Here is an 18306-nt window from a genome sequence, read left to right on the forward strand (position 1 = left end):
GTATTCTGATATCTCTAGTTGCACCACTGTAAATAATGAAAGAGTATTTGGGGGAGAGAGAGAGCGCACATGTGCAAGCATGAGAATGACTCTATAGCCTGGTGGCTGGAGAACTCACCTGGGAGGTGGGAGACCAGGATCCAGTCCCCCTCGCTCCAATGACTTTTAAAATTATTTATCTGCAGTGGAACAGCTTCAACAGGAGAGTCTGAGGAAGCCCCAAATCAGAATACTCTAAAGCCCAGTGGTTTGGGCTGCTCCAAAATCTTTACCCCCTCACCTGGAGGGGGGAGCTTGAACTGGGTGGTCTCCCATATCCCAAGTGAGTACCCTAACCTCAGGGCTAAAGGTTATGAGGGAAATCGTCTTTGTCCTCCTCCTCTTCCCTCTCCGTCAAGAATCCCAAGCAGAAGGAGGCACCTCCTGCAGCTCAGACTTAGGCACTCATCTCCCTGAGAGGGGCAGGGCTTAGGACACATTGTTCTTCTTGGCATCGCCCATGCCAGCTGAGACAGAGAGCTGCCCAGCATGCTGGTTTTTGTGATATTCTGAAAGACCTACCTCTCCCTAACCATTGTATAGGGAGCCTAAGCACCTAACTCAGGTTTTGTGGATTACAGTGGTTTTCTACATGCCTAAAATGTTATCTGATAACCTAGCCCTCAGTGCTTACGGTGCTTAACAACAGATCTGCTTTATTATGACTCTGGTTCTAATTGGCTGTGGATAACAAGAGCTTCATAGTGCCCCACCCAGATTTTCTGTCTAGGAAGCTCAGCCCTTAAAGGCATAGTCCTCAATACCAAAGTTGTGTCTGCTCTTTATGGATATTAAAGGTCCAGACCTGAAAAGCACTGAATTGCTCCTGCAAGGAGCTGAGTGCCATCAATATTCACTAACTTCAGCATGCTCAACAGCTTGAAGAATCAGGTACCACAATTTCCCATCCTTCTGTACCATTATGCAGTGTGCTGTGATCTTCCAGAGATACAGAAATGCAACCATCTCTGATGCAGAAGGCAACAGAAATGAAGGTTGGTCTTGCTTTGAACCGGGGGTTGGAACAGATGACCTCCTGACGTCTCTTCCAACCCTAATCTTCTATGAAATCTCTTGTGGATATACTTCTTTTAAAGTAATTTGGAATCTTTGTGATGAAAGAGGTTGTACATGTAAGGCCAGGATTTTCAAGCGTGCTTCAAATTTTGCCCTAATTGAAATACAGTATTTAAAAGGAGGCTGGTTTTCAGAAAGCGTTGAAACTCTGAAAATCAGACGTCTTTAAGGGGTCAGACTAGGTGCACAAGAATTGAACCACCTCCAACTGAGCACCATTAGTTACTCTTGAAGTCTGTACCATGTAGTATAAATTGTTAGTGTATTTATTAAATACCAAATAAATCAGATGAGCATCCAATATCAAACTCTTTTGTAGGTTTTAGTCTAGACTTTTATTAAGCCTTTTCCACGATAAAAGATGCTCAGAAACATAAGCTGGGTGCCACAGAGTCTACTCTTGGAGGTTATGGTACGAAGTCCTCTGTCTCAATATGCTATTTAAGACCCTGATTCTGAGGTCTGCAACATGTGGGCCACCAGCTGTGCCCACACTGCCCACTCATTGTAAATTGCAGGACACAATCAAGTGATTCCAGTTAACGTCATCTGTAATCTTGAGCGTAGCCTTCAAATATTTGTTTTTTTGCCAATCATACCCCTTACTTGAAAAAAAATATCACATCAAATGACATTAAGAAACACACTTGAAAAAACAAACATTTTGCATTAAATGCAATAGCTATAAAAGAATTGCAGAATTGCACGAGGAAAAATTCCTTCTGCTGAGATGAAGAAAATGAGTTTTCCAGAAAGAGCTGTAAGAATAGCACTGTACCGTATGTTTTCTATTCTACTTAGAAACATCAGCTAAAAAGTTCTAAACATTAGGCAGCAATTAGTTCCTCCTGCTCATGTGTTATTGGAGCAGTGGAGATCAAGGGTAACAAGTTGCTATTGTTTGTGTTCATTTCCTGGAGTTTTAGTTAAATGAACCTGATGCTTTCATCTTTAAACATATTCACAGTAGCAGCAACTGAAATGGGTGACAAAGTGTGACAGGAGGCTTCCTCTTTAATGAGACATGTGTTATGCCTCGCATACTCTCCTCGCATTGAACTTTCATAGCCGAGTGGCTAACAGAGTGAACTGTACACTTGTAGAGAAAGATTCTTAATAAAAAACTCTGGATGTTGAGAATTTTAAAGGAAGTTTAACAGAAGTGCTGTGGAAGGAACTTGGTATTTCAGAATATTAGCAATTGACTATTCACAGACAACGCTGGATAGCACTTTGCAAAAGGGCTCAATGCATCTTGTTTGATTGGCATGCTGAAGCATCAAAAAGTTACTAACTGGGCAACAACACAGCGTTCTGGCAACTTAAAAAAAGAAGTCCTACCTTAGGACAGAGAACACTCTGGCCATCTTTCCTATTGCTCGGATCTTGTTCCTAATAACCTCCTTTCGAGCTGCAGCTGTTGCTCCTATGTAAAAAAAACATTAAAATAAAAGGTAGTAACTTATAAGCACTATATCACCACTTTGTATTTTGAACACAAGTCTTTTACAAATCTGATGCATGTCACAGTATATTGATAGTATACTTAGCTCTATCTTAGCGCAGTTTGCCAAACTAAAGAGCCATCTCTGTAAGGGAAGTTTAAAATCCCGATTTTGGTAATTTACAGTTGAAAATATTTCCATCACTTCTGGACATTCCAGCCATCATATTATAAGTCCCCTGATAAATGCATGTGATTATTTTCCTGCTACCCATTAAAGCAGCTCGGTTCTCACCCCTGTAAATTCATTTTGTGCTTCAAAAGTTGGGAACCTCACCAAATCATGGTAAAAACAAGGTCCTGAAAAACGAGTCAATCAAGATGCTAAAAACAGCATTGAATTAATAACAGTATCTGTACCCTGAAATATCTTCAAGGTTTTATTTAGAAACAGTTAACAAAAATGACACAGCTTAAATGTAATTCTTAATCTTGCCACTTCAAATGAAAATAATAGACAATTCGTAATTATGGCTCAGCTTCATTAGACAGAGCAAAATATATCATATAATATTAGGCATTAGCACATATTTCAATTTGTGGCCTCTGTCCCTGGGATAAAGTCCTTTCCTTTGCTTTTGGACATCTATAACTCAGTCACTCTCTATTCTCTTTCCTTCATTGCTATAGCATCTAATATGCTGCTACAGAATATTTTCTGGTACTCCAAATCCTGTTGCCCAAGCCCATATGCTCTCACAATACCAGGAAGTACTGAGATGGAGCAGCCTCATTACATTGTTACATATTAGAGCATATTACATTAAGGGCTTGTCTACACGGTCCACTGGAAGCTGGGGTGGAACAGATGATTTCTTTTATAAGCGCACTTTATGAACAGACATGAGGGATACAGGTTGAGCCTTTTGGGGCCTACTGATGAAGAATGGGGGAAGGGAAGCCTGTCTGCATTCATTGCCCTTCTCCTCCCCGACTCCTCCAACGTTGCACCCACATCCTGAAGCAGTTGACTGAGGGGAGCAGACCAGCTGCTTACACCTAAAGGCATGTTGGTGGGGAAGGGAAAGGTCACCAAGCCACAACAACAGACCACCCAAGGTGAAGGAAGGAAGGTCTGAGTGTGCAAATGTGTTCAGGTCTCATTTAAGTGTGCTGGCAGCACCACTGTAGTTAAGGTTGAAATGAGCTTGCCATTTAACAGCAGATTTCTCTAACTGCTCTAACATCCATATATGTATTGAGGTTTCCTTGAAAATAGCTGCTTCTCATTGGGGCCAGGTTAGGGTTAGTAGTACAAATTTGGGATAATTTGAGCAAAGGGATCCTGAGATACAGTGCCCCTAAAAAAAAATATGACAGTATAATTTCCAGTTAACTTTTTTTTTTTTTTTTTGCTCACACCTGTGGTTCAAACTACTGTACTGGTCCACATCACCTGATACCACCCTATTAGGTCTGATCTCAGCTAGCATCAAGTGCCACATCGAGGAAGCAACTTTTTAGAAGTTACTAGGGGTTAAAGATAGCTCTAGAAACTGACACGAGCCTGGGCAATGTGCTGCACCGAATGATCTGTGAAGACTCTGCAGGACTGCCGCTCCAAGGTGGACAAATGTGTGTACAGGGGCCCTCATGTCGGAGTCACTTGGTAGCTGAAGGCAACAGGCTATAGTCGCAGACCCCAAGGAATATGTATTTGAGTCCTGGCCTTGGCAAATTTTTGAGAATGTCTGCTGGACACATTACTACTTTTTGCCTGTCTTTTGCTTTGGGTTACGAGCTGCTAAAGAGCTTCTTTGGAAGTTTTGCCCCAAGAACAGCGCTTTCTCTTTACGAGTCAATATTTTAGAGTGTTCTGAAATCCACATGCATACTAACGTTGTTTTGATAATTATGGTACCTCCACTGGGCCAGGGTTAGAGTTAGTGGTGCATCTTTGAGGTCATTTAATCAAGTGGTTCCTGAGACACAGCCCCCTCCCATAAAGAGCTGATTTTAATATTTAAATTGCTCTAAAATTTCCATATGTACAGAGATTGTCTTGAAAACTCATATGTAGCAACAGGAATTAATGTAGCTATTGTAGTGCAAATTGAGAGTCACTTGATCAAGGGTTCCAGAAATGCAGCCATTTGCTTCCTCTTCACTCCCCCATCCCATGAGCGCTACATAATTTGCAAAGTGCTCTAAAATCTATTTGCAGAGGTATATTGCCTTAAAATTGGCATGCTAAAATCGAGGCTGGAAGAGAACTTGCAATACAAATTTGGGGTTATTTGATCAAAAGGTTCCCAAGACAAAGCCTCCACAGAATGGACTTCTTTTGATTTTCAAAGTACTCTAAAATCCACACACACAGTGAGATTATCTTGAACATTGGTAATACCACAACAAGGGTATGGGTATGCTATGTGATTCAAATTTGATGTCATTAATTAAGGAGTTCCTCAACTACAACTGCACTCAAAAGATCTGATGTTAATATTCTAATTGCCCTGAAAACCACATGCTTAGGGAGCTAGTCTTAAAATTTATATTTCACACCAGAGGCTGGGATAGATTTTTGAAGATGGGGGAAGTGAGCATGTATTGAGATGAATGGGGAAATTCACAGCTATGTTGCAGTGGGTTGTGCAAATTCCTGTCCCCCTACACTAGCCCATGAAGTAAATTAAGAAGTCTGGGGCTACCCTCCTGTCTTCCATGGTATCTCCACCTGGCAGATGTGCTCTATAGCTCTTTGGTTACCACTTTCCCTCCTCTCCACATGACCCCTCCAGCTCCAGTAGGGGCATGGCACAGCCAGGAGGACAGAACTAATAGCTGAGTGGTGGTGAGATGTTCCCAGGAAGACCTTCTCCCTTCTGTCCCCCACATACAGATGCCACTCAGTTATGTCCCCCACACTACCACTACTTCCTCAAAAGACAAGGGAAATTCACTGCCCCAAAACGTCATTAAAACAGAGGTTGACTGCCAATGCCATGTACTGTTCCAGAAGCTGAGTGCACCTACATTTAAAACTCTGATGACCTCATGAAGTAGTTAAGGTAAAACAAACTTAAACCTCCAAAACTGGGAGATACAGGATTAAGGCAACGTTTCCTACATCAGCACACCCACACGGCATTCTGCCCCCTTTCAGCAATGCCCCAATGAGTCCCTGGGGGAGATCATATAACTGTACCCATCCCAAATATTTGGAGGACAGTGTGAAACATATACAGGCATAGTGTGGGGAAAACTCTCAGGCCTTGTCTTGACTAGGATAAAGATTAAGATTCGGTACAACCTACTTTCAACCACTTTGCCTGGTCCAATCAAACCACCAAAGTCTTGCCTGGTGCTAACACCTATTCATCTTTGTCTTAGGGATTGCTTTTGGGACAGCATCTTTAGATAGTCCTGACTGAGCCTTTGGTACAGTGTCATGCGTACCACCAGACAGCTAGAAATCCTCAGGGCAATTGCGCAGCAGAGGGAAGATAGGGCGCATGGCACTGTGTGAATGTCATTGTAGAAGAAGGGTTCTGCTGAGGACTGACAATACCTAAGAGAGCACAGACATGGGATGAAACACTCATAGTCCCATGTCGTCTTGACATACCTAGCGGAACATCAGTTTCTGGAGGTGACTGTGGCAGCCACTCTAATAGCATTAAAACTCCACAGATATTTTTATGACTCTTTTATTCATTGTTAGATTTTAGACCAAAGACGGGCCATTGGGATCATCGACTTTGGCTTCCTGCATATCACCACCCAGGAAACGGGATCCTTATTTCCTCTAGCTGTAGCTGCACCTTTTCTCAGAGCTCCAGCAACCTGCTGCAACTTATTTCTGGGTCAATCCAGGTACAGCTAACACAGCAAGCGTCAGTAGGAAAGTATGGAGAGGAATAATGTTGTTGGGATACAACACAGAATAACACTGCCCAACACAGAAAAGGCCAGATTTTGTCACAGGGTGCCTATTGCTGATTGCAGTGGGCAGAGTTAAAGTTGTGTGGCAGTAGCAGTGTGGTCCCATAGGACCATTATCTTATCTCTATAGTTCCAGATTTTTAGAGGCTTATGTACAGGTGCATTTGACATTCTGGACTGACATGAGCCAATGTAGTCAACCTTAACGCTACATTAATTAGTGACATTATTTATGGAAGTCTTGCACACTGAATTAGTTACAATTCAGCATTACCACAAAGCACAAATACCGTATGCACTTCCAAGGAAAATAACCACTTGAGTCAGGCAAACAAAATTCTGATATCTTAAAAAAAAAAAAATTACCTCCAGTTTATAAAAGTCCCACATTATAAAAAAGTACCAGATCTTCAAATGATCATCATCATCTTAGGAGTGCACTCCTATAGAGCGCTGAGTGAAAGAAAAATGGAACTTGCTGAATGTCCAAGAAACAGACAACTTCTATGTAAACCCAAGTCTTAGCTGTCCAAGCTCAGAATGCAAAAAGAAAAATATTCCATAAATGCAGATCTTTCAGTCCCAGAATTCAATAGGAAAATTAAATGAAAATTCCTATTTACAATTCACATTAAATTAATGGAATACCTATCAATGCTTTAACCACCCAACTATTTCCTTCACAGATGCCAGAACAGTGGTGGTGAGGGGAGGAAATAATGCAGTTAGGTGTGAGAAGGCAAACAGACACAGAGAACTTCTTGCAATCACTTGTAGATAAGTAAGGTCAGGGCCGGCTCTGGCTTTTTTGCCGTCCTAGGCAAAAAAGCCACCTGCTGCCCACCCCCCCCAGCGTGGCAGGGGAGGGCGCCAAGCCCAGCCGCGGGCCCGCAATCCCCGACCGGCCAGAGCGCCGGGAGCAGGGCGGAGAGCCCGGTTGGGGTTCTCAGCTCTCCCCGGTGGCGAGAGCGCTCGGGGGAAGGCAGCGAGCCCCCGGCGGCCAGAGCGCTGGGGGGAGGACGGCGAGCCCGCCACGGCTCTCCACTCTCCCCGACTGGCCGGAGTGCCAGGGGGAGGGCGGCGAGCTCGGCCGGGGCCCCGCTCTCCCCGACTGGCTGGGGGGAGGGCGGTGAGCCCGCTGCGGCTCCGCTCTCCCCGGCGGCCGGAGCGCCAGTGGCGGCCCCGCTCTAGGGCCGGAGCACTCCACTGCGCCGCCCCCCTCCAGGCGCCGCCCCAAGCACCTGATTGGTGGGCTGGTGTCTGGAGCCGGCCCTGAGTAAGGTGCTCACATACTGTAGCAACGGGTATGATAGATGGAAGCCCAGCAAAAAGCAATGCGCCCCTAGCCTCTAACATGTATCTTGCTTCTCTACAGTTGGAGCATATACAGTGACTACAGCTAAAAGCATTTAAGGTGAAATCCTGACATCACTGAAGCCAATGACAAAACTCCCATTAAGACCAGGATTTCACACTCTCCCTGTGTAGTTATAAGTATCCTACAGAGAACTGGAGACTTTTGATAAAACTACATAGAAGATTTGCTGAGCACTTTACAGAGCCTGCAGAGAAATAATTCTCCCAATCTGTGAGTTTTCCACACATTTCAGTTGATGGCAATGCAGTTGTTATACAACCCAGCTCAGTTGCCTATCTTGTTTAATAAGCTACTGCCAATTTCTCAATTGCAGCTAAACTCAGGATGGACTAAGAGCACAACTGAAAACACAAAGTTTTATAAGATGGTACTCACTAGTATTAACAAGATGTCTAGGTGGCAGGACTGTTATTTAGATGTGTTAGAAATTGTGACAAGAGTCTACAATTTTTCCCCCATACTTGTGCTAGTCTATTTTATTTTCTGTGCTCCTATGAACAATAGCTCAAAGCTTTCAGAACCAGAAATAAGCCCAACTCTTTCATCCTTCATTAAAGAAAATGCCATGACCTCAAGAACTGTACCATGTAGTAACAGACAAACTGTGTGATTGACACAGCAACATGTCATGCAGTGGGTGGAAATTAACCTTTTACCCCAAATACTGCACTTTTTCAAAAATGTAGGCATGGGCTCCACACACAAAACATCATTCTGATTGGTGCATATAATTTCACAGCCATTCAGGAAAACACATGTGCAAGTTATGCACCCAACCAAATACATGTATTCAGTTACCACCATTTGTGTGCTCAAGTATTGTAACTGTATGAACAAGCACAGGAGTGCTTTTATGTATAGCTCCTGAGCCCCATCATCAATCATGAACATTTTGCCTTTTACTGTTTTGGGACATCTATTAAACATACCATTGTTTCCAGGTATTTTTAATAAAACAGAGTAACTATTTCACCTGTCCTGAAATCACAAGTCTGTATCTTAAAATGTAAAATGAAGACAAATGTTTTAGAACCGTCTTTCCAATAAAAGACTACCTTTTGTTCTGTTAAGTGTTAGTGAATCATTCTAAACAATAAGGAAGTGTGGGTTAAAAGTCATCACCATGAAACAAGGATCACCTAATATTAGAAATAGTTAAATGGAAGATTTAAATGACAATTTAACAGTAGTCAATTTCTCTTCTTCAGGGATTACAAGGGCTTATTTCTACTTGAACTACTATGTAATCTCAGTTTTCTTCAACTAGAATTGAATTCTCAAGAAAGAAAGATAGTTTTTATTCCCTTTTCTTTCTCTTTTTTTCTTTTTTAAGAAACAGCCTCCACCTACTCTGTTTGTCTTTAGACCTCTAATCACCTGAGAGCATCCCTTTTCTTTTGTGTTACAAACCCACACTACTTGATCTTACAAGTACATTTATTTCTTCAATCACTGTTTAAAATTCAATTTACAAAACAACTGCTTTTCAGAACGAGAAAAAACAGCAAGAAATAATCTTATCTGTAAAAGTAAAAATAAGTATAAAAAGTACTTAACCATACCAGATAATAGGCTCAGAGTAAAATAAAGTCAATTTGATAGCACACACATAGTATTAAAAATATTACTTCTGAGAAGTTTCTGACTCAATTGCACCTTCTAATGAATAGTAAAGGCGAGCAAATAAGTTTTAAAATGTATCTTTTTCTGTTTGCAAATTGCCTACAAGTAATTTATGTTTTTGAATTTTTATTTGCCATTCAAAATTATTTGCCAAATACCTTCTGTGAATAACTTGTGTCTATTTAAGAGCAATTTTGAGTATAGGATAGTCACAACTTGAGATTGTTTTGTTAATTTTGATTGGACACATAGGTCACATGGTATTATTTCTATTCCCTGATTATAAAAACAACTCTTAGAATCAAGTTTCCGGTGTAAATACTTTGATTTATGCGTTCCAACTTCACCCCTGTAAAAAGGGATATACCAAAACCTGTGTGTTACTTCACATGGACTTAAATCCATGCTTAAGTGGGAATTAAATGGTTCATAGACTGCAAGTTGGCCATCTGCAGAGGTGAATTTCACCCTTTACATATGTTCTCTAATATCACTTAAAATGTACTTGTTCTTTAGACATTCCTGCCAGAAAATTAACTTGCTAGAATATTTGCATAAAGGGGGACAGGAACACAGCCAAAGTTAAAATCTGCTTTTTTATTCAAACATTTTGAATATTATTTTGTAAGCAGTTATTGCTCCTGATATAGTGAACAACAATCTGCATAGGCAGCTTGTTTGACACCTATGATATTTTACTTTGCCTGGATATGTGATTTATACCTTCAGACTTAGAAACAGTGCAAGGAAATATCAGTATAGTCTCTTAAAATATTCTGTGAGTGCAGGGCTAAATGGATGGATAATGCTACTGAGTGAAAAAAAGCAATTAAGTCCTTCTTGATGTTATAGAAAATCCCAATAATTTAAAAACTATATTTATTACTAGGAAAATAATACAAAAATTAATTAAATGTAAGCCCTTCTAACTAATTTAATACCTTTCTTCTGTGCATAAATAGGATCTTCTTATGAAATTCCAGGGGGAGGGGGGAGAAACGGATCAGTGAAGTTTGGAGAATAAAAAAAAAATAATAAAGAACATTTGACAACATCAATGGAAAAGCAATATTTATGTAAAGTCTGAAAAACAGAAAAGAAACAAATTAGGTAGGGAACAGCCAAAAAGAAAGAAACAGAACTTAATGATGAGAAGAAAAGAAATACTGTTCTGCTTAATCTGAATTTAATGTTAGTAAATTGTGCAGTGAACTAAAATGCAGCTAGACAATCGGAAACTAATCCTAAATTTTGAACTTGCCATCCATACATGCAATAGTCACTTTTTAAATCCTCCTATAATGCACCTGCTGATTTGATATTCTCATCAGGCTGAATAGGCTGGAGATGCCACTTCTGGGAAAGCCACATAAACCATCCCAGTAATACTGTATACCATGCTGAGAGCTCTTCTCCCCAAGTACTGAGAGGAGATACCTCCAGTCTATATCAGAAATGCATGCACACCCCAAAGGCTAAAGGCAGTTCAGGGAGTATTAAAATATGAGTCACCAACTGCCCTGTTTCTGAAATTTCAGGGTGAAAGCAAAGCTTAGATCACCCTCGTGAGCCATCGGCTTTGATCAGCATGGGAAATGTGCCTGTGCTACCTCCACCAAAGTTAATGATGCATGCTGCATTTACGCATTTCCCAGTATGATCAGACCAGAGGATTTCGCACTAAGCAATTTATAGTAATCAAATAGAAGCAAATATTATGGATGCAAATATTTTTAATAAAAAACAGCTCATTTTTAATGCAATTTAGTTGCAGCCATCAGGGTCCAGGCACATCATTTCCACTGGAGCACTCATTTGTCACATAGGTTAGGAACTGCTCTCTACACACCACTGCTAAATAGTCCCGTAGGGATAGCATCAACGTTGTCAGGAAGAGGTGTGAAAATCTCAGTATTCCTCCAATGAGTATTCTTCCAGAAATGAAAACAAATACATAAAATTCTCCTTGCTCACTTACCCAAGGAGATTATTATGCAATATCTAGTTTTTTCTCATTTGGTTTTATGGGAAAAAAATTGTCCTTTGTTACAATTAAGGGACTGATTGACTTGTGAGGCTGAGACTACTATATTTGCAGCTAGTAATATACACGATCTTACTAATAATAGGCTTAGCTGTGATATAAGACAGTGGCTTCTCCTAAAGGTAATTCAGTCTTCATATCAGCTCACTTCTGAGTCTGCCCCCGCATAACGATCACTGTGTTGATCAGTGTCCAGTGGGAATGTTTCATAGATTACTGTCCACAGTAGAATGGAAGTTTGATCACCAAAACTGCATTTCGCTTAATAACTCAGTTTAGTCTTGAAGCATACTGCTTTATTCACCAAGCCCCACAGCTCCCAACTGGTGACTAAATGCAGCACTTAAAATTATGATTGCTGCTTTTTCAGTGGCAGGGTTTTAAACCTGAGCTACAACATTGAAGGTGCTTTGTGACATGAAAATTAAGCCAGGTAATTAAGAAACCTCTTTGTGACAGATCATGAGAGTGCAGCACACAAAGCAAGCAGTGCGTTTGTGTCAAGTTGTCTATTATATTATTGCATCACTTTAATTAGTAGCTCATAAGGTTTTTAATTATTTCAATCAAATGTGTTAGGCCAGAAATGCTGCTAATTAAAATATGATGGTACTCTGGATGTATGCTGGTTAGTCAGAAGTACTCTCGTTGCTAGGTGATATGTATGATGTGCAAACCATACAACACACTAGTTAGCATTCACCCAAGACATTTTTTGATGTAACAGGTTACATACCAACTACCATGACAAGCAGGAAAGAAGGGGAAAAATAGGATGGCAAGGGAAAACTATCCAAGTTTGCTATATTATAGATTTAACATTTCTGTCTCTTTAAAGCAGATAAAATTAAAAAGCCAATGCAACCAGCCAATGGAACACATGCATTTTGGAAGGGCATTAAAAATGTTATTTAGGGCCCTCCCTCCCCGCCCATTAATAGACACTGCCTATAGTGAATGAGGATCAGGACCAGATAAATATCTCCTTTAAGCAAATGAAATTTACTGCGTACTATTTCACATCAACATACTCTGATGGCAGACTGGAACATGCATGACCCAGGTCACTGTTGCTGATTCACAAGAACAGCATGCAGTCAAGTTGGGTGGGTTTGGTGCTTTAATTTTGGAAGGGGCTAGTGATGTGGGAGAGGTAGAGGGATAGAAGGTAAGAAAGGAGAACTAATGGATGCTGACAGCTCAAATATTATGATAGATCATTCTCCTTCCTCCTGCTCAGTGCTTTTGGCTCTCAATGCACATAATGAAAGTCAACGAGGAAATGCAAAGAAAATAGCCGCATAGCCTCTGTGGCTCTCACGTCAATTATGTGGGAACCAGGGATAGTGCTTGTATAGATCAAATGGAGAGGAACAAAATCAGCATGAAGCCCATGAAATATGGCAGTAGTAGGCTCTGGAAACTACAGATGGTGCAAAAGAATTCTGAAGTAGTCATGTTAAAGAAAACTATTCCATAAACCAAAATGCATGTGTTATTTTAACTATCAGGCATTCTTTTCCAAGGTACAATTCTTTTAGGAGGTTGAACAGTAGATGAAGGAAGGTACAAACAGAACATATTCAGACACATTATAAGGGAATGAATGCAAAGACCCTACAAAAGTGTAGTCACAAGGGGCTAAAATAATCATCAGCTTACATCAAGGACACAAATGAAAGGAAAATACCCCTCATATTGCCCTAGAAGCTAGGGTACAGCCTTTCCTAGTGATGGAACTCAAGATATTTCAGATGTAAAGACAGCTCACAATGCAGTAGAAATCATTTAGAATGCATTGTGAAATTATTATTACATAAATAAATAAATAATCAATCAAACCCCACACAAATGCACACTTAAGCCCTGATGCTGTAAGCCACTCCACACAGGCAAACTTCCTATACCTACAAAAACCTCCAGTACCTTCACTGGGGCTTTGCACAGGCATAAGGCTATACCCAAGCGGAGTAGATTGCAGGATCAGGGCCATAGTTTGCATTTTACAACTATGAATGGATAACAATGTCAAACAGACATGAGCTAACCTGTGTTTTAGTCTCATCTATACCTTCTTCCTGTGATTGTATTGGGTATGACATAGTATTTGATAGGGACAGAATTATTCTAATATTTCTGGGGCTCAGAGGGACTATGGCAATAGAAAGAAAAACAGAAAGAATAATCCTCAGTAGATTTAGACAATAACTTAAAAACCTATAGAAGTGGGAAGTATTTAATTGCTCCTATTTGGAAACTTAATATGAATACAGAAAATAATTTAACATACACATCTGCAAGCCAAAAGACTTCCAGTTTGCTTTCCCTGCTTAGACACCAATGCTGCGGTGAAACAGCTTAAAACAGGAAGGCTGGCATGATATATCTCTCTGCAAAACAGATGCCTCACATTCCCACTCAAACACCAAGTAATGTAAAAGAAACAGTGAACATAGAGCATTTTTCCTTCTATTTGATAAGCATGGTAGAATTTTAGGTCACAAAAGTACTTGCATTGAAAGGCCTATGAAGTCTCTCCACAGTACTTGTGGCCATCATCTTGGTCTCTTTCTGCTAAGAAGTAACTTTTGCATAGACACTTTTAAACATCTAGGCTGAAATTTTCAAAAGCTCTCACATTGGTCTATCTCTGTTCTCGTTAAAGTCAGTTGGAGTTGGACCATTGACTTGACAGAAGCAGAGTTAGGCCAAAGCTAAGTGTTTTTGAAAATCCCACCCTGAAAGGTTTTGTCTTTGGTGCCCAAGTCAATGGGACTTAGATATGTGCTTATGTGCTTTCCTGAACCGGGACCTACAAGAACACAGCTCTCCCACTACTATATTTATATTTGGTATATCTGTAGGTCTTCATACATCATCACACAATGTTTTAACTGCAAAATAGCTGGCTATTTACATTTCACAAGCGAAAGATATCAAGTAAAATAGTCAAACAGGTGTTTCTTCTCTGCACTGATTACCAGTTTAAATTGAAGCACTCTCTCTGCCTCATCCTCAAGGAGAACTATTAAAGTCCCAATTGTGTAGCTGTTCCACCAGTGGAATTTCCATTGGCTTCAATGGCAAAACAACTTTCAGAAAAGAGAGGACACAAACTAATTATTTTCCCCTTCCTTTGCAGTTTGTGAATTGTAGAAGTCAATGGCATATTCTCTTCATGTAAGAAAAACAGAGGTTTTTAAAAAGATGCCATTTTAACTGAGAACTGTTAAATTCATGAAATGTTTGTCTCAGCCTTATTTATTGATAAACTTTTCACCCCTCCTCTTTTTTTGCTCTTCTCCACAAACCTATTACCAAATTCCTTTTAGTTTATGTTCGGTAGAGATATATTTTTCATGCTTTGTGTTCTGATTTTCTTTCTTTCCCTCAAGTTTTAATGTCCCCCCATCTCTCTCTTTAGTGCCTAAGTGTTTTAAGAGACCAAGGAATCATGGAGCACTAGTTTTAAGATAAAAAGAAGTACAGTACAGGTTTGCTTGCAGACAAAGACTGCTCTACGGGATTATTAATATAATGTGAGTATTCACTTACCATGCACTAATTCTAACAGGAAACACTGGATAATAGAATAAATTAATTTACTTCCATGGGACCAAATCCCAAAGGCACTGAGCGCCTTTTACAATGTAGTCAATGGGATCTGAGGTCACTCATCATCATATAGTATTAATTCTCTAGAGCGCTAATGGAGATTTTCCTCTTTTCTGTGCAGAAAGAATGGGTCAGCAACACGTCCCTTTTATATCTGTGTTTGCAATGAACAGCCTTCCTAAGCCAGTGACTGTGTTCAAATTGTTTTCTAATGACTCAATGATCCAAAGGAGAGTTTTCTGCAGTCTTGGGTACCATCCCCCCAAATCTGCAGTATCTAGCATTCCAGAAGCAGCAGAAAGTCACTCTGGGCCATATAGGCCATTGATTCGAAGTAAAACTCCCCATTGGAAGCACTGGGTAGCTCTGCTTAAAAATCAATAGCACTACCTGGCCCCTTATATTCAGCAAAACTTGGAGTCAAAGTATTATTTTCTTCCTTTAAAACTAGGACAAGTAACTTTTTTTCTTTTGGCTTAGGTGGGAAGTAGGCAAAGGGGAGAGTTTAATAAATTCTCTCCAAACCATGCATTATGCAAATCTATTGACGTCTAGCACAAACTGTTGTTTTCAGCAGCATGAAAGAACTTAAATGAGATCCAGAAAACCAGGACACTATCCCTAATGTTAGTAACTGAGACTTACAAATAATTCCAAAGCAAAACAAACCAACAAACAATCTCAATGGAGGGCAGAAAGCTCTTACCATCAAAACCATCTTCCTCTGACCCTAATTCATCATCTGAGCAGATGTTCAGCACATTTACCAGCATCTCTGTCACTGGAGAGGAAAAACAAATGAGAAACATGAATGGTGAGTTTTCCTCATCAGTCTGAGAGCAGGCTGTAGCGTAGTAGTGTTAATGACTATAAGCAAACAAATAGCACCTCATCCAATTTTTAAACTGTTTGCACCTTATATTATATTTGTAGTAATATAAACTTGGGTCCAAAGATCTCATGTGGTTAATAAGGGGTTGTTGATATGGTTTCCTGGTAAAAACTGGTCAAATTTAAAGGCACACTGCAATAATAAGACCCTTATATTTTAAAAAAAAAAAAAAAAAAAAAAAAAAAGCGTGTTCTCTCTGAGTCACTAGCAACAACCTAGATTACAACAAAACAAAATAATTTTAAAATCCTGCTTTACATTTTCCTTGGTCATGGAGTTTTAGTTTTGTCTTTTCACTCAGGTTGGACAATGAAACTAGACTGGTCTAGGGTAAAATGCTGTAGTTTGGGATTCCCAGATCTGGAGGTTTCATAAGCAACTAAGATATCCGTACTGAATAAATAATAAAATAGATCATGAAAATGATCCTGTTTGTATTAATGTTTCTTTAATATGTATTTTATTTTAACAAAGCCTAACGTTCTATGGCTAATGCAAATTGACAGTATCTTTAAGGTCAGGACTTACTGCAGATATTTCATTATTGCTGAAAGAGCAATATATTTAATTTCTTTATTTTGTAACTTGCACTCCAAGCAGTCTGCTTCAAGCTGTTCCTAAACCTCTCTTAGCCCATTTCAGACCCAGTGGCAGTGAAAGACTGACCAGAGAGTGTACAGTGCAAAACCAGCCAAAACTCACGCCAGGAGATGGGATTTAGAATTCTAGAAAAGACTGGGTTACTACGTAAAAATGTCAAATCATTAGCAGATAGACAAGTGAAAAACTCCATTACATCTACATGTATTAAGCATCATTAAAAGTGTTACCAGGCATGTTTGGACTTGCATTAGCTATAAAGGTTGAAAATTTAATTTCAAATCGGGTGGTTACTAAAAAATCTCTTCTGTGATAGCCACAGTGGTCTGACACATTAAAAGGATGAACAGAACTCTATTGTTCATAAATTAGTCAGGCATTTATCTTTTTCACTTGAAGTATTAGTGGAAACACTTCCACAGTGACAAGGACTGGTGTAACTAACACTGTGTAACATATACAGCTTCCTACCTTGGTTGGCCTTTGAGGGGGAAAAAATCTATTAAAGAAATTAAAAAAAAACCCTATGTAGAGCACAAAAACATATGTTCAACAGCTTTATTTTGCTAGATTCCTCTAATACCCATTTTGGATTTTCAGTCAAAGTACCAGAAGTATCACTGAGGACTTGAGCATGGAGTGGGACATGGAAAATAGGGGAGAGAAAACAGGAAGAAAAGGAGAAATCCTGTGATCAGATGCTCAATGTGGATCTTTACTATATGTTCTGCATTCCCGCCCCAAATAGTTCCTTACGGTCTGTAGGAGTTTTCTGGGGGACCACGTGCAGAATATGCAACAAAGGTCTAATACGTGAGCCAGAAAGCATGATTTGCCTGAAAACTGGGATTGGCCATATTTATGGTTTAACAAAATGAATTCATGTTACTGTCTTTTAAAAAGCCTGAAAAAGACACATCGTCAAGGACTACAGAACTTCCTCTATCAGTGGAAACACGCATGGAGACAACAAATGCCTTGCTAGCACACCCTGCAGTGTCAATGAAGACTGCCCTCAGCATTGCCTGTTTGTTCACACTGGCCTTGGGCATCCCACTATTGGCTTTACCTCGACCACTCTTTCAAAGAGCCACTGTTTAGAATATAAATGAGTAACTGAAAACTGATCATGACTGTAAGTAAAGCCACAGCGGGCTGCATTTTCAGTTGCCTATTAAGATAAAATAGGACTATTCCAAGCAGCTTGTAAGAGTTCATTTTAACTTTCTGGCAGTAACTGCTGTTGCAGCTACACATTGTATCACATTGCAAGAATCAAAGCAAGTTTCATAGCTCTCTAGTTTTAAGTCAGATGAACTGCTGGGTTTTAAATACTCATACTTCATGTTTTGGACCAAAGCGGTCTAGCCTCCAGTTGTGTACTTGCCAGTCACAGCTTAATGTGGTCACAAAGCCCCTATGTCATTGTCCAACAATGACATTTCTATAGTATGGTAAGCCACAAAACTAATGGCTGTTACAGGGCTGGGACAGCTTAGTGAGATGTCATATATTTCAGGCGTTTTCCACCCCCGCAGAAAACCAAATGAAAGAGAAGAGCACAGTGGGTACCAATGTGACATGATCTGAATTTACTGCTCAAGGGAGAAATGCATGACTGCATCAGCTGGTTAGAGGCCAGCTGGCGA

General features: G+C 40.0%; 2 protein-coding genes across 39 annotated transcripts in view; one reads left to right on the forward strand and one right to left on the reverse strand.

Annotated features, from left to right (window-relative positions):
* Positions 1-18306, forward strand: part of LOC135983898 (general transcription factor II-I repeat domain-containing protein 2A-like) — a 984084-nt gene that overhangs the window by 676448 nt on the left and 289330 nt on the right. The gene's annotated exons all lie outside the window — the stretch shown is intronic.
* Positions 1-18306, reverse strand: part of PPP3CA (protein phosphatase 3 catalytic subunit alpha) — a 299060-nt gene that overhangs the window by 13048 nt on the left and 267706 nt on the right. For 18 of the 38 annotated variants that reach the window (XM_005278513.5, XM_005278516.5, XM_065597626.1 and 15 more), the window contains 2 exons: positions 15872-15946; positions 2458-2542 (listed from right to left, as the gene is read on the reverse strand). In XM_005278513.5, the coding sequence (XP_005278570.1) occupies positions 2458-2542; positions 15872-15946 (160 nt within the window). Of the gene's footprint in view, positions 1-2457; positions 2543-10447; positions 10475-15871; positions 15947-18306 lie in introns of all 38 variants that reach the window. The other 20 variants (XM_065597641.1, XM_065597623.1, XM_065597616.1 and 17 more) reach the window with 2 other exon arrangements.

Source organism: Chrysemys picta, chromosome 5 (assembly GCF_011386835.1).
Source record: "Chrysemys picta bellii isolate R12L10 chromosome 5, ASM1138683v2, whole genome shotgun sequence".
In the NCBI taxonomy this organism is placed as follows: domain Eukaryota; kingdom Metazoa; phylum Chordata; order Testudines; family Emydidae; genus Chrysemys; species Chrysemys picta.